This window comes from Balaenoptera ricei, chromosome 17 (assembly GCF_028023285.1).
Source record: "Balaenoptera ricei isolate mBalRic1 chromosome 17, mBalRic1.hap2, whole genome shotgun sequence".
NCBI lineage: Eukaryota > Metazoa > Chordata > Mammalia > Artiodactyla > Balaenopteridae > Balaenoptera > Balaenoptera ricei.
Window position 1 is genome coordinate 3,851,590 of NC_082655.1, and position 15,644 is coordinate 3,867,233.

Below are 15,644 nucleotides of genomic sequence, written 5' to 3' on the forward strand. Positions count from 1 at the left end.
CCCCCTGCCTCAGGACCTGCCCTGGAACAAGACCCCAGGGCGGCCGGTTTGGGAAGCCGAGCTGTCTACCTTTTACCTTCACTTCAGCTCATCGGGTGTCCCAGAGGCAGAGGCGTTTGCATTTTAGCATTTTCAGCTGTGAAAGCAGCGTGTCTTTGCCCTCAGCGGCGTGAATCACGCTCCTTTCACTGAGAGGGGAGCCAGGCTTGAAGACAGGCCACCTAACGCCGTGTCCCTTAGGTCCCTGTGTGCCCAGAGCGCCTTTGGGATTTGGGGGTGAGGAGAAGAGGGCCTCCCCGGAGGAGGTGGCCTTTGAGCCGGGCCCTGAGAGGGGGCAGAAGCTTCCGGGAGGGAAGGGCAGGCCGCACCTGGGGGGCTGGGGGCTTTGGGGAGCTGGCACTCAGAGGCTGAGTACCTTGGCATCCAGGGCTCTCTCTGTTCGGCCCCCACGGATCTTTCCTCCATGAATTCGCCTGCTCCCTCCTTCTCCTGCCCTCCAGGCCCTGAAGGAGCGTCTCCACCTCAAAGAGAAACAAAGCACGAGTTTGAATAGTTGTGACTTGGTTTTACTTCTTTAAAAATACAAGTATCAATGATTACCAAATGAGTGGGTATTCTTGGGTATTAAGCCTGTCTTAAAATTGTCTTAGTCTACCCTAGACTTTTCAAAAGTCAGCCCGATTTTATATAATTTTTATGAACTTAATTTTTAAATTTAGGTTTGTTTCCCCAGATTTCCTTGCAGTTTTTGTTTTGGGATGAGGGGGGCGTTATGGACCGTGGGCAGCGAGGGAAGGAGAGTAGAATGGGAGAGGGAGGAGGATTTTCTTGCAGAGGGCTGGAGGAGACAGAAGGAAAACACCTCTTCTTCAGTATGTGGCTGGCTGAGAGCGGGGAGTTAGGATGGGCACCAGCTCCGTCTGACTCTGGGGCTTCCCATCCATGACCCCCGCCCGAGAGAACACCACTCACTACGCAGAGGGCGTTCCCTCTCCCCGCAGAGCGAATGAGTTAAGGAACGTGAAACATGCTAGCTCGGTCCCTGGCGCAGCGCATGCCCTCTGTAGACAGTGGTGTGACCACCATCATCTATTATTATGTTTCGTCAGTGATGCCGTTGGTTGGTGGTAACTTATGAGAAGTTCACCACACGGCACACGTCCTCTGTGAAAAAGATGAATGGCTTTTCCCTGACTCCCTGGTTCTGGACGCTGTCCCAGGGGAACCCAGGGCTGGTGGCCCATGCGGCCGAGTTCCGGCTCTGCAGTTGTCCGTGTGCCCGCCAGAGGGCGCCCTTGCATTTTGGTCGCTGACTGGCGGTCCGAGGCTCTTTAGCAAGTGGGCCTGAAAATACTGAGAGTTGTAGGCTTTAACCATCACTTCAGCCCCTTGAACTCTTTACTGGCCACATTTTATATGATCCTCTTCAAGAGCAAACTTAATTGGCGGATGGAGGGCCTTTAACCTCTTCCAGCAGTGAGGTTCCGTGCCTCTGAGGGTCCAAGCTTGAGATATTTGAGGGTCTGGGGTCTGGGAGGGGGTATGCCTTGACCCAGTGCTGCTCCTGATGTCTCTCCTGTTCGGGTCAGAGCCGGGACCCCCGGAAAATGGAAAGCGTTTGGCTTTAAAAATAATGTTTTTTTCCCCCCACTTCTTGAGGTACAATAGGCATAATATAAAATTAGCCATTTTCAAGTGTACAGTTCAATGGCATTTAGTGCATAAATAATTTTTGCAAACCACCACTTCAATCTAGTTCCAGGACATTTCCATCACCCCAAAAGGAAACCCCCGCCTCATCAAGCAGTCGCTGTGTCATCCCCTCCCCCAGCCCCGGGAACCCCTAATCTGCTGTTTCTGCAGGCTTGCCCATTCTGGATATTTCATACAAATGGAATCGTACAGTGTTACCTGTTGTGTCCGGCTTCTTTCTCTTTGAATAATGTTTTCGAGGCTCAGCCACGTTGTAACATGTGTCAGAGATCCCTTCCTGTTAAAAACATTTTTTAATGAGATATAATTGAACCGTAACATAGTAGTTTCAGGTGTATGACATAACGATTTTATATTTGTTTATATTGTGAAATGATCACCACAATACATCCATCACCACACACAGTTACCGTTGTTTTTCTTGTGGTGAGCACTTTTAAGATCTGTTCTCTTAGCAACTTTCAAATATGCAATAGAGTGTTATGAACTACGGTCGCTGTGCTGTACATTACGTCCCCAGGACTTATTTATTTTACACCTGGAAGTTTGCTCCTTTGATCCCCTGCACCCATTTTGCCCACTCGTCCCCCGAGTCCCACCTCCAGCAGCTGTCAATCTTTTCTCTATGAGCTTGATTTTTTTTTTTATGATTCTATATATAAGTGAGATAATACAGTATTTGTCTTTCCCAGACTCATTTTACTTAGCGTAATGTCTATTTGTGTTGTCACAAATGGCAAGATTTCCTTCTCTTTTATGGCTGAGTAATGTTCCATTGTATACATGCACCAGCTTTTCTTTTTTTTTAATTAATTAGTTTTTTTAATTGGTTTGTAGCATTATATGTTTCATGTGTACAGTGTTATATTTCTACTTCCGGACACAGCACCGCACGCTCACCCCTGAAAGTTTAGTTTCCATCTGTCCCCACACTGTGGACCCCCTTTACCCATTTCGCCCTCCCCCGACCTCCATCACCCTGCTAACCACTACCCTGGTTCTCAGTATCTGTGTGCTTGTTTTTGTTTGGTTCATTCATTTATTTTTTTTCTTTTTAAAATTTTTATTGAAGTATAGTTGATTTACAATGTTGTGTTAGTTTCAGGTGTACAGCAAAGTGATTCAGATTTTATATATACATGTATATATTCTTTTTTAGATTCTTTTCCATTATAGGTTATTACAAGATACTGAGTATAGTTCCCTGTGCTATACAGTAGGTCCTTGTTGGTAATCTATTTTATATATAGTAGTGTGTATATTTTAATCCCAAATTCTTAATTTATCCCTCCCCTGACACCCCTTCCCCCTTTGGTAACCATAAATTTGTTTTCGGTGTCTGTGAGTCTATTTCTGTTTTGTAAACAGGTTCATTTGTATCATTGTTTTAGATTCCACGTATAAGTGATATCATGATATTTGTCTTTGTCTAACTTACTTCACTTAGTATGATCATCTTTAGGTCCATCAGTGTTGCTGCAAATGGTATTATTTCATTCTTTTTTTATGGCTGAGTAATATTCCATTGCATCAAAATACCACATCTTCTTTATCCATTCATCTGTCGACGGGCATTTAGGTTGCTTCCATGTCTTGGCTATTGTAAATAGTGCTGCAGTGAACATAAGGGTGCATGTATCTTTTTGAATTACAGTTTTCTCCAGATACAGGCCCAGGAGTGGGATCACTGGGTCATATGGTAGTTCTATTTTTAGTTTTCTAAGGAACCTCCATACTGTTCTCCATAGTGGCTGCACCAGTTTACATTCCCACCAACAGTGCAAGAGGGCTCCCTTTTCTCCACACCCTCTCCAGAATTTATTATTTGTAGACTTTTTGATGATGGCCATTTTGAGCAGCGTGAGGTGATACTTCATTGTAATTTTGATTTGCATTTCTCTGATAATTAGCGATGTTGAGCATCTTTTCATGTGCCTGTTGGCCATCTGTATGTCTTCTTTGGAGAAATGTCTATTTAGGTCTTCTGCCCATTTTTTGACTGGGTTCTTTTTTTGATATTTAGCCGTATGAGCTGCTTGTGTATTTTGGAAATTAATCCCTTGTTGGTTGAGTCACGTGCAAATAGTTTCTCCCATTCCGTAGGTTGTCTTTTCATCTTGTTTATGTTTTCCTTTGCTGTGCAAAAGCTTTTGAGTTTAATTAGGTCCCACACCACGTTTTCTTTATCCATTCATCTATCAGTGGACACTTAGGTTGCTTCCATTCCTTTTTTTTTTAAGGCTGAATAATATCCCATTGCAGGGATAGACCACATTTTGCTAATCCATTCATCTGCTGATGGACATTTGGGCCGTCTCCACCTTTTGGCTGTTGTGAATAGTGCTGCTATGAACATGCGTGTACGAGTATTTGAATACCTATTTTAAATTCTTTTGGCTGTATAACTAGGAGTAGAGTTGCTAAAAAGGGTTTTTAAAGGAAGTATTTTTTGTTACTTTGGTCTGCGCTAAGAGTAGAGAACAGTCTTGAGCAAACTGTAAAGTCTTGCCTTTTACTTCCCCGCTGACTTCTGGGTGGTCACCACCATCTGCTGTGGGCGTCATTCTCAGCACCCTCAGGGACCCCTGGGATGCATCTCTGCCCCCATCTGTGGGGTCTCCTGATGCCAGCCTCCCGAGGTCTTTGTGGGACTAAAGGAGAAGCACACGGGGCTGCCCAGGCTCAGTTTCCTCCTCCGTAAGATAGGGATAACGACACGTGACTGGATCCCACTGGATCCTCATAACACAAAGGAAACAGGACCCAGGGAGGTGCAGCCCAGAGCTGGGAAGAGGCCCAGCTGGAGTCTGGACCAGGGTTTCTAGGAGCCCACCGTCTCATCTGCCAGGCGCTCCTCAGTGATAGCACAGACCGAGCGAGAGACGCAGTGTCCATTTAGCACAGGTGGGGGGAGTGGGTGCCAGGTGGATATGAGTGGGAAGGTCCCTGAGGCCGAGCGGGCTCTGGCCTCACCTGACACCCCTCACCCCGGCCTTCCCAGCCCTCCCAGGAAGGGGCTCACCGGGCTCTCCCCAGGGCGTCCTCACATGAGGCCTCCCTCCAGACAGAAGAGAAAGACCTATCATGAGCTGTTGTTAGAAATCTGCGCCTTGTGAGCTTGCATATTTTTAAAAATATATTTTTAGGTCTTCTTTCCCTCTTAAGACATATCAAAACAATGAAGCGAAACCAAAAGGGAACGTTTCGGGAAATTAATGAGGGAATTTCTGTCATTAAATAAAACACCAAATCTGCCAGGTTTTCTTCCAGGGATCACAGTGCCAAACTGGTGACTGAGCAAGTCACCAGGCCTCCAGGCGCCACTGAGAGGGGCCAGGGCTCAGGCCTTGGAATCCCCGGCCCTGGACAGAAAGCCTCAGGGTTCTCGTCTGTGAGATAGGGTCGTGGTCCTGTGGGCTGAGTCCCCTTGGGGATGGTGCCCAGGATGGTCACACTCACCTGGCCGTCGCTCTGCTTGCTGCTCTGAGCGGGGCAGGTGCGTCTATGGCCTTTATTTGTGCATCTGTGAAATGGAACCAGCAGATGACTCTTGCAGCAGGGACCTCACTGTGATGGGGGAAGGTGAATGGGGGGTGTGAGATGGGGCTCGGGGGTGGGGAGCCACGGGCCTGGCTGGCCTCTCACTGCCCCCTCCTGCTCCCTCTGCTGCCCCCGCCCTCCCTTTGCTCAAGTCCCTTCTGTCCTCTCCTCCCTCTCCTCCAGTTCTTGAGCATCGTGACTTATGCGTTGGACAAACAGATGGTCAGTTTTCTCTTACTGTGCTTGGCCTGTGCCACGTTTTAAAATGTTTCATTAGATACCAGTTAGATCCCACATTTTCAATATCCAGTGTTTCCAGCTTCTCTTTAAAAATCAGGACATTGGGTCACCCTGGCCTGCAGCCCCGGTTGCTGGGCTCGGGGAGCAACTGCTCTTTCCGGGGACGTGGGTCTCCAGCTGGCCGCCGGCTGCCCACAGGCCTGGTTGGCCTCACCTGCCCACTTCCCCTCAGACAGACCTAGTGGCTGTAAGAGAAACCGTGTGGGGTGCAGGGGTGTGTGAACTGCAAAGTGCTTTGTTATCCATCCCAAACTGCTCTTTGTTATTTGTAGTCATGCTGAGGTGTAGGACATGTTGAGTGTTAATCCACTGCAGTCAAAACACTGCCTAAAGCCAGATTACTGGGACACAGACAGGAGTGCCTGAGAAGGGCTGACTGGAGACTGGGCTCAGACCTGGGGGTGGAACAATAGCCCCCGTTTCTCAGGATAGTCTCCTGCATGGTTGGGCTCATCCTCATGGTGGTGAAATGACTTCAGAGGCTCCGGACATCACACTCTGGCCCCTTCAAGTCTGGCAGGAAAGAACAAAAGGCTCATTGGTTCAGGGCTTGGCCGGAGACCCAATTGGAGCCCACAGGATGCATCATCCCCTCTTGGGGGCTGAACGGCAGTCCTGCACATTAGCCCAAGCCCCCGTGGTGGGACCCGGGAGAAATTCAGGTTCGGTTATAGTGTGAGAAGGGTGGCTTGACCTGGGGCTGCCACAAGGGATGGCCCTTTCAGATGAAAGAATGAATGCAGAAAAGCTTTGCAGACTGTAGAGTGCTGTGGAACTGACTGGAAGGGACGCCTCGTTCCTCACTCCCCTCTACAGAAGAGAGTAAAGGCTTAGAGTCTAGGTGGCTTTCCCAAGGTCATGGTTGGTAAAGTAGGAGATGGAGCCAGATGTAGTCCTTGGGACTTACTGATTTCCATCCAGGAACCTCTGGAGGACCCTTCCTGCCCACCCTCACCCCCACTCCCCAAGCCCCACGGGGCCCGTGAATCATTTTCCCTTTTGGTGTCTGCAGACACCTGGGTCTTCATAATCATGCAGAGCCCATGCGGGGGCCGGAGCCGGGCCAGCACAGTTGGAGGACAGACGCGTGGGATGCTTGTCGCAGGCTGAAGTGGGGAGCCAGCCAGAAAGCACGGGGGGCTGAGGGCAGCCCCCTTCTCCGGCACCTCTCTCCACAATGCCACGTTGAGTCATTCTTTAATGGAATTTGTGCCTATTTTAAGTCGTACAGGCACAAAATCCTTGCGTGTCCTTTATAAATATTTCATTCTCTTCCAGCAGCAAATTTCCTGATGCCCAAATGCCTGGGTGGCCATCTCCTTCCCTGGGCCGGGCGGCCTCTGGGCTGGAAGAGATGCCCATGACCGCTCTCACCTGGCACCTGGCCTTGATGGCCACTTCTGCCCAGTGAGCAGCAGAGTATCCCTGGGAGGTTGGGATCGCAGTGAACTTGACTGAAGAGAATGAGGAGGCCTGGGCACCCACGGTCCCTAAGGGGCGCAGTCAGGGCTTCTGATGCCAGGTTGTCCTGATGCCAGGGGCCAGCCTTGTCCCGCCCGCTGAAGTGTCCTGGAGGGGAATTCAAAGCTGGGTTGGTCGTTTCTGGCAGAGGGATCAGGGCAGGCTTCAGGGAGGGGCACTCCACGGTGGGGGAAGCTTTGCAAACTGTGAAGTGCTGTGAGAGTCTGGAAAGGGCTTTTATGGCCAACTGTTTATAGGCCTAGATTCCCAGGGAAAAGGAGGGAGCCATGGACAGTCCCAGAGTGTCAGGAGTGAGGCTGGTCTACGACCCACACTGCCCAGTTGCCTTATTTACTTCTCACAGTGAGGACAGCCCGCTGGACACTCATGACATCTTAATGAAATGCTGCCCAGGGCAGGAGCTGGGCCTGGGAACGTCTCGGACCCGGCGGTTGTCAGCTTCTGGGAAATCTAGTAGGAGCCGGGGGAGCACAGGGTGTCTTGCAAGGGAGCGCTGCCTTCTAGCTGCAGCTGGCTCTTTGGGGAGCCCCCAACCCAATAGAAATGATTAGTTTTATTACCCTCCTTCCCTGCCTCATTCCCCTCCGGGAAGACAGAGCCTATTCATTTCTTTTATTTGTTAGCCAGCTGCAGTCCAGAGATGCAGGCCTCTTCTCTGCAAAGCCTCTCCCAGGACAGATCAAAGAGACCCACTAAGTATATTAAAGGGACCATGAAAATCGGGCTGGATGATGCAGTGTCTTGGGCAAAGCTGCCCTCAGCCGTGCTGGGCTTGGGGATGGGCCAGGACTTCAAGGCAGGCCTGGAAGACGGAGGTCATATGCATGGTGATGCCGCCGTCTAAATTCTGAGTGCCTGTTCTGTGCTGGGCTCTGGGGTCCACAGGGGTGAGCCAGGGGTGGGCTCTGCCCTCCTGGGAGCTCAGAGTCTGGCAAGAAGGCAGTGGAAGGGAGGGAAGGAGGGAGGGATGACCTCCAAATGTCATCTCACTGGTGGGGTAGGGCTTCAACGTATGAATTTGTGGGGGACAAACATTTAGTCCGTAGCAGGGACCTGGTGACCTGATAAGAGGTCAATTCCCATTGCATCTCTGTCAGTTTCTTCTCCCTGTCCTTGGCCCCATTTCACAGATGAGGAAACAGAGGTGTCTTTCTAGGATGCTCAGGAGTCCAGATCGGCTTTTCAAGGTGGGGCTTGTTATTTGAACAGTTCTATCCCCTTTTGGGATTTGTAGGTTAGGAAGCCCATGCTGGCCTGTGGTGTGGCGCTGGGATCTGCAGCCCTTTCTGGGTGGGGAGGTCGGCCGGGCGAAGTGGAGGTTCTCTGCAAGGCTGACTTTGTGTATTCCTCTTAACAAATAGCCTTGCAGCTCTTCGAATGCTCCATCCCTACCCCTGGGCTTAGCGCGTGGGTGCACGTGCACGGGCTGGGATGTGGGGCTGGGCTTGCGGTCTTCCTTTCTGTTCTGCTAAACCTCCTTCACTGCATATGTCCACCTGCCCTGCTCTTAGCACTCCTGGTGGGGAGGCCAGGGTCCTGGGCTCAGGCGCTAAGCAGAAGCCCATATGTCCACCTGCCTCTGCCCTTAGCCTGGTCCTGGGCCCTGCCACCTGCTGACAAAGAGAACCCTGGCCCAGGGAGCACAGTGTTGGAGACGCAGCTGCCATGTGTGCACACTGGGGGTGGCTTTTCAGGCTGTCACTGCCATCGCCATCCATGTCAGTGGTCCCCACGGATGGCCTCACACCCAGGGACCTGGCCCCTTGTGGCCACCTGAGCAGCCCATCGGGGCCACGAGCAAGTCTGAGTCTCTGGCTCTGCACACTTGGAAAAGTCAGCAGAAAGGGGGCGGCAGGGCTGGGTGCAGAGGGACAGTGTGAGTCACTGTGTCCCCTGTGTGTAGGGAGCTTCGCATCTGGTGGCTGGTGGTCTTCATGTTCCCCAGTTTGTGGAGGTCTGGGTGACGGTCATGTTGGTCACTGCTGGGCTCCTGCAGGGCTGGGGAAGGATGACCCTGTCTCTTGCAGAGTGGCCGTGAACTGGTCTGATCTCCCCTTTCCAGCCTCATTTCTCACAACTGTCCAGGGGACTGAATAACTCTGCTGAGGTCACAGAGCAGCAGCCCAGAGGTTTCAGCATATCTTCTGCACCCCAAGCACACCTCCTGAGCCCCGTATAAATCAATTTTAGACGTCTCTTTGCCAAAAGGATGAATTGTTTATGATGATGGAAGGATGAGCAGTATGGTCCTAGGTGGGATTCCTGAGGTTTTGTCGGTGGAGGAGAAACTGGCTCCCAGTGCCTGGGAAGATGGGGGGCAGGGGGAGCCCAGGATCTCAAAGGGAAAACCTGGACAGGGATGTGGCTCTGAGCTCAAGGGACTGGTCCTCACAGGTGGGGTGGGAGGCAACCCAGGAGAACAGGCACCAGCCTGGGAGTCCTCAGTGGCACTGCGACACCCATGCCCTCCACCTAAGGTCCCCTTGTCCAGGCACTGGGTGGGGGTCTGAGCACGGGCTGGCTGGTGCCCCTCTGGAGATCTCGGGGGAATATGAAAAGCCCCCGTGGATCCCCTGTGCCAGGCACAGGTCATGGTGCATAGTCAAGGCTCTGGATGAGTCTCAGTGGGTAACATATGAGTAGATGCATAAATCCGGCTCCCAGCCCAGGAAGGCCAGGCTGCCTTCATTCACTCACAGATTTAAAAAAAAAAAAAAAAACCACCCACAGTCTTCTAGGATCTGACTTGTCACACAGTTTCTCTGAGAGCATTGAAGATTTGTAGCTTGTTCTCCTCTTGGGCTCTCTACCCTGTTCCATTGATCTATATTTCTGTTTTTGTGTCAGTACCATACTGTTTTGATTACTGTAGCTTTGTAGTATAGCCTGAAGTCAGGAAGCCTGATTCCTCCAGCTCCATTTTTCTTTCTCAATATTGCTTTGGCTATTCGGGGTCTTTTGTGTTTCTATGCAAATTAAAATTTTTTTGTGTGCTAGTTCTCTAAAAAATACCATTGGTAATTTGACAGAGATTGCACTGAATCTGTAGATTGCCTTGGGTAGTATAGTCATTTTAACAATATTGATTCTTCCATTCCAAGAACATGGTATATCTTTCCATCTGTGTCATCTTCAGTTTCTTTCATCAGCATCTTATAGTTTTCAGAGTGTAGTAGGTCTTTTGCCTCCTTAGGTAGCTTTATTCCTAGGTATTTTATTCTCTTTGATGTGCTGGTCAGTGGGGCTGTTTCCTTAATTTCTCTTTCTGATCTTTCATTGTTGTTATAGAAACATAACAGATTTCTGTATATTAATTCCATTCTCCTCTTGGGAAGGAGAAGCTGTCTTCTCCCGTGTGTCTGGCATATGTGTATTTTGTATGTTCTCCACTGCATATACCTGTTATCTGTAGATATCATGGATGCTATTGAGATATGGGTACGTACAATCCCTGCAGCCTGTGCATACATGTGGTGCACACATCCTGTGTCTTGAGTGCACTTTCCGTGCACACGCACATCCTACACAAAGTGTGTGACTCTGGGTGTGCGGTGGGTATACTGTAGATGCTTTGTGTGTTGGTCTAATACATATATGGTATGTGGCTTTTGCCCACATGTTTCACATCCACGTGCAGTTACTCTACCCAACACATCCATCTTTCACAAAGTTCCGAGTGTATACCACGTGTATTTGTATAAAGCATCCATGCTACGTCTGTGTGTTCCACTGATACTTTATGAATATTCTATATGTAGACTTGATATGTGTTGACCCGTTTGCATGCAGTGCCACCGTGTTGCATCATAAGGAGACCTGGGAAGCAGATCCAGTGGAGAATACATGTGGTATATCAGCCAGAGTCTTTGCAGGAGGTGGCACTCTCAACTTGAACAGTTAATTAATGGCTATTTATAGTGTGGGAGGGTGGGTAGGTTGGAGGGAAAGCAACGAGGGAAGGTGTGGTAGCCTGGGATGAGCAACTGTGGAGAGCTGTCAGTCAACATGCCTGGGATGTAGCTGCTGGCGCTTGTAGAGTTGCTCCATGGCGTGAACCTGCTGGCAGATTCATTACCAAGGTCCTCATCTTCCTCCCGTCCTCTGACCTCCTGCTGGGGCTGTGCCTTGGATGAACTCAGCTGGACACCAGAGGGCCAAGAACCCCTTGAGGTGGCTTATGCAGACTTAGCCTCCCCAGTGGAGAGCAGGGTGGAGATGGGTGCGTCTAGATGGGGAAATTGGAAGATATCCGGCCAGGCCTCTGTCTTCCTGAAAGGCTCTGCAAGTTGGGCAGCTTCTTTCTCGCTGCAGTGGGAATGGTCCTGTGTCCTGGACCACTGGGGCCCCAGGAGATTTATTCTAGGGCCTGAACTTTGGAAGGCCCTGAACTTTGGGGGTGTTCCCGGCCCACACTCGCTTGTGCACGTGTCTTGCTAAGGGATGTCATTGCTGTAACGGATCAGTGAGATATACTGTGGGATGTCAAAACGATGGCGTTCTTTCTGTAGTATGACGGGCCGCGGGAAAATTGACACCACCCCGGGACAGGATACACGGGCATACTGCCGTCCAGGCCCTGTGAAGGGCCACCGCTTCTGATCATTTTTACTTACAGGAGGGGGGCCTGAGCACCTGGGTTTGAGCCAGCAAATGCTGTGCTGCTTTCCTCCAGTAAATGTATCCCATCCGGAACCGTTAGCTAATTTACCGCCTTATTAAGTTGCCAGCAATCTACTGTCTTCCAGCATCCATCTGGGTTTTATACCAGCCACACAGGTGAGCTATATGGCGATGTCGCGGGATTCCCACCCCTGAACTTTGTATAAATATAAACCCACTTGTTTACCAAGATGCACTTCACTCTTTCCTGAAGACCTAAGTCTCCATCTGGTGCCATTTCCCTCCAGGCAGAAGAACTTCCTTAGTAATCATGCTATGCAGAGCAGCAGGAAACAAGTTTTTAGTCTGAAAGTAGATTTTGCCTTCATTCTTAAAGAATGCTTTCCCTGGATAGACAGTTCTGGGTTACGGTCTTTTTTAAAAAGCTCTTTAAAGATGTTATTCCACTGTTTCCTGGCCCCTGTTGTTTATGATTGGAAGTAAGTGCTGTTCAAATAGTTGTTTTCCTGTATGTGATACATGGTTTCTCTCTGGTGCTTTCAAGATCTTCCCCCTCTGGTTTTCAGCAGCTTGATTCCGATGTGGAATGTATGTGGTTTTCGTTGTATTTATCTTGCTTGAGGCTTACCGAGTTTCTTGAATCTGTAAATTTGTCTTCCACCAAATTTGGTTAATTTTGGCTATTATTTCTTCAATTTTTTGGTCTCATTCTCTTTCTTCTAGGACACCTGGTGACACTGTCCTACATGTCTCTGAGGCTTTTAAAATTTATTAATTTTTGACCTTTATTCCTCTCTTCAGATTGGATGATTTCTATTGATATGCCTGTTGTCCTCTCCTTTTTGCTGTTTCCGTTCTGTCCTTTCTGGCCCAACTCCAGTGTTGACCTGCCATTTCTGCTCTTTCGTAAGGGCTGTGGGGTTGCTGAGGGGTCAGAGCTCTACACTGGCTCAGTGGGCTGAGGGCCAGAGAGGATACAAACGTGTGATGTCATCTCTGCCGTGACAGTGTGGCCCCCGGGGCAGGCAGGACGTGGCACAAGTTCATGCCAGGGGAGAGGCAGGCAGGCTGAACGGAAGTGATGAGTCTCTGGGAGAGAGGCCTGGGCTAGGGCAGTCAGGGTGGTCTTCCTGGGGGACGCAGTGGGCAGGGTGCAGGTCCCTCCTGAATCCTAGGCCCTGGGCTAGCTGCTCTCTGACCTCAGCAGATCTGCACAACATCCCCACCTCAAAATTATCATCGTCCCACGTAACAGATGAGGAAACCCAGGCTGGGAGAGGTAGTCTGGGGCCCAAGGTAGCGCAGCTGGTTAAATGACCATGCGCTTGTGGCTCAGGGGAGCGCCAGGGAAGCCTTTTTTGATGGGGCAAGATTTGAGATGTTGTTGGAAGGCCATGTGCATCCTCCAAGTTCTCAGTCCAAATACTGCCCATGATCCTGGTATTTTTCTGGGCAGTATCAGTCCCAGAACTTGAACTAGTCTTAGGTTTCTTCTGCCATGTTGTGCAGACCCTATCCTGGCTCTGATATGATCACTGACCAGCTGGGTGACGCCGGCAGGTAACTTCACCTTTCCAGCAACACTGTCCTCATGTGAATGTGAGGATATACAGGCTCGGTTTTGCACAGTTGATGCAGGGGATCAACGAAGTGATGGTCTGTGCAGCTGCGTGAAGAGTTTCAAAAGCACTTACACACATGAGGTCTCTAAGGATTATTCGTTCCCTCGATTCTGACAAGGCCGCATTCACACAGTGGCATAAATTTATTCTGTCCTTTGTTAAAGCGGTATTTTATGTGCTCGGTGTTTCTCTAGGTGTGAGGATACAGCAGGGAACAAAACAGGTAACAATCTTTGCCCTCGTGGTGTTCATGCGCCACCCTGCAATGACCTCTCTCAATTCAAGACATCTGCTTTTAAAAAAGCCTCATTCTTGGGATTTGAACCCAGACTTTTCAGCCACCAAGTCTGAAGAAACCAAGCTACCCTGCTACTAAGTAACTAACTCGGTTTCCTAGCCAGTGGTGTCAGATGCATCGTGCCTGTTTTATAGGGTCGTCACGAGGGTAGAAGGAGGTGATGTATGACAAGGAGTCCACACAGACTAGCTGTGGGCTGGCGGATCCCCGATGCCTGAGCTGGGGACACGGGGAGCCTGGGGCAGAAGGCAAGTCGTCTTTGCTCCATGCTGAGCTTTCTGGCACCACCGCTGAGAACGTGGAAACCGGGGTTCTTTCTCCCCTTCCCCAGCACACGCAGAAAGGACTCCAGGGGATCCATCATCCCCTCCCACCCCGTGCACCCCTCTTACCTTCCGTGGTGTCCCCACCTCCCTGGGCAGCCCCACAGCTCCCAGCGGGGGAGGTGCCAGGAGCCACACCTCCTTGGCTGTCCGTCCGTCCGCCCACCTGTCCGCCCTACCTGGCCTTGGACGGAGCATTTATCTAAGAATAAAATCATGGCGGTCAAAAACAAGAACAGCAACAACAAAACCCAGTTAGTTAGCATTCTTTGACTCTTCACTCTTAATATTGATCCATGTTGGGATATTTAATTTTCTCCCTTGGGCTGGCTACTTCTGGAGTTTTCTGCAAAATATTATGAGTGAATATGCTGCTTTTCTTTGAAAAAAACTTTGTGTTACTGGAAGAGCAGTGAAATGACCCCCAAGCTCCTCTTGTGACCAAATGCCCCAGACCACCTCCCCCGTCCCCAAACTTCAAAGGCTATTTCTTCATTGATTCTTCCCTGTTCTTCGCCCCACCCCTCAGGCGCCGGCCCCGCCCCCAGCTCCATCGCAACTGCCGCGCCCACCTCCACACCCACCCCAAACCTCAGAGGAGACCCCAGCTGACTGACTCCCTCTCGCTGTCCTCTCTCGCACTTCCCCCCGCAGGTTACGGGCACGCCGCTCCCGGCACGGACGCGGGCAAGGCCTTCTGCATGTTCTACGCGGTGCTGGGTATCCCGCTGACCCTGGTCATGTTCCAGAGCCTGGGCGAGCGGATGAACACGTTCGTGCGCTACCTGCTGAAGCGCATCAAGAGGTGCTGCGGCATGCGCAACACGGAGGTGTCCATGGAGAACATGGTGACCGTGGGCTTCTTCTCCTGCATGGGGACGCTGTGCATCGGGGCGGCCGCCTTCTCCCAGTGCGAGGAGTGGAGCTTCTTCCACGCCTACTACTACTGCTTCATCACGTTGACTACCATTGGGTTTGGGGATTACGTGGCCCTGCAGACCAAGGGCGCCCTGCAAAAGAAGCCGCTCTACGTGGCCTTTAGCTTCATGTATATCCTGGTGGGGCTGACGGTCATCGGGGCCTTCCTCAACCTGGTGGTCCTCAGGTTCCTGACCATGAACAGCGAGGACGAGCGGCGGGACGCCGAGGAGCGGGCGTCCCTCGCCGGCAACCGCAACAGCATGGCCATCCACATCCCCGAGGAGGCACGGCAGGGCCGGCCCCGGTACAAGGCGGACGTGGCGGACCTGCAGTCCGTGTGCTCCTGCACCTGCTACCGCCCGCAGGAATACGGTGGCCGCTCGGCGGCACAGCAGAACTCCTTCAGCGCCAAGCTCGCCCCCCAGTACTTCCACCCCATCTCTTACAAGATCGAGGAGATCTCACCAAGCACATTAAAAAACAGCCTCTTCCCGTCCCCTATTAGCTCCATTTCTCCCGGGTTACACAGCTTTACCGACAACCACAGGCTGATGAGACGGCGGAAGTCCATCTAGGGTCTGGGGAGGGAAATGCAAACAAACAGAAGTCATTTGTCATATCGGACGTTCAGTCTCATTGGCCCACCTTGTCTTATTTATTTATTATGGTTATCCTTTATTGTTATGATTATTGTCATCATGTTTTTCTCTCTCTCCTTCCTTTTCTTTCTCGGTTTCATTTCTTCCCCACCTTTCCAGCGAGACAGAGCAGGCCAAAGGGAAAAAAGAAAGGCCCGTCTTCCTGTGAAACTCGCATCTGAGCATG

At 50.7% G+C, this 15,644-nt stretch overlaps 1 protein-coding gene across 1 annotated transcript in view; it reads left to right on the plus strand.

The window, feature by feature from the left end:
- KCNK9 (potassium two pore domain channel subfamily K member 9) overlaps window positions 1–15,394 on the plus strand; it is an 86,146-nt gene extending 70,752 nt beyond the window's left edge. Inside the window, exon 2 of the mRNA XM_059902037.1 lies at window positions 14,553–15,394. Within this exon, the coding sequence (XP_059758020.1) occupies window positions 14,553–15,394 (842 nt within the window). The remainder of the gene's footprint in view (window positions 1–14,552) is intronic.
- The last annotated feature ends 250 nt before the right edge of the window (window positions 15,395–15,644 follow it).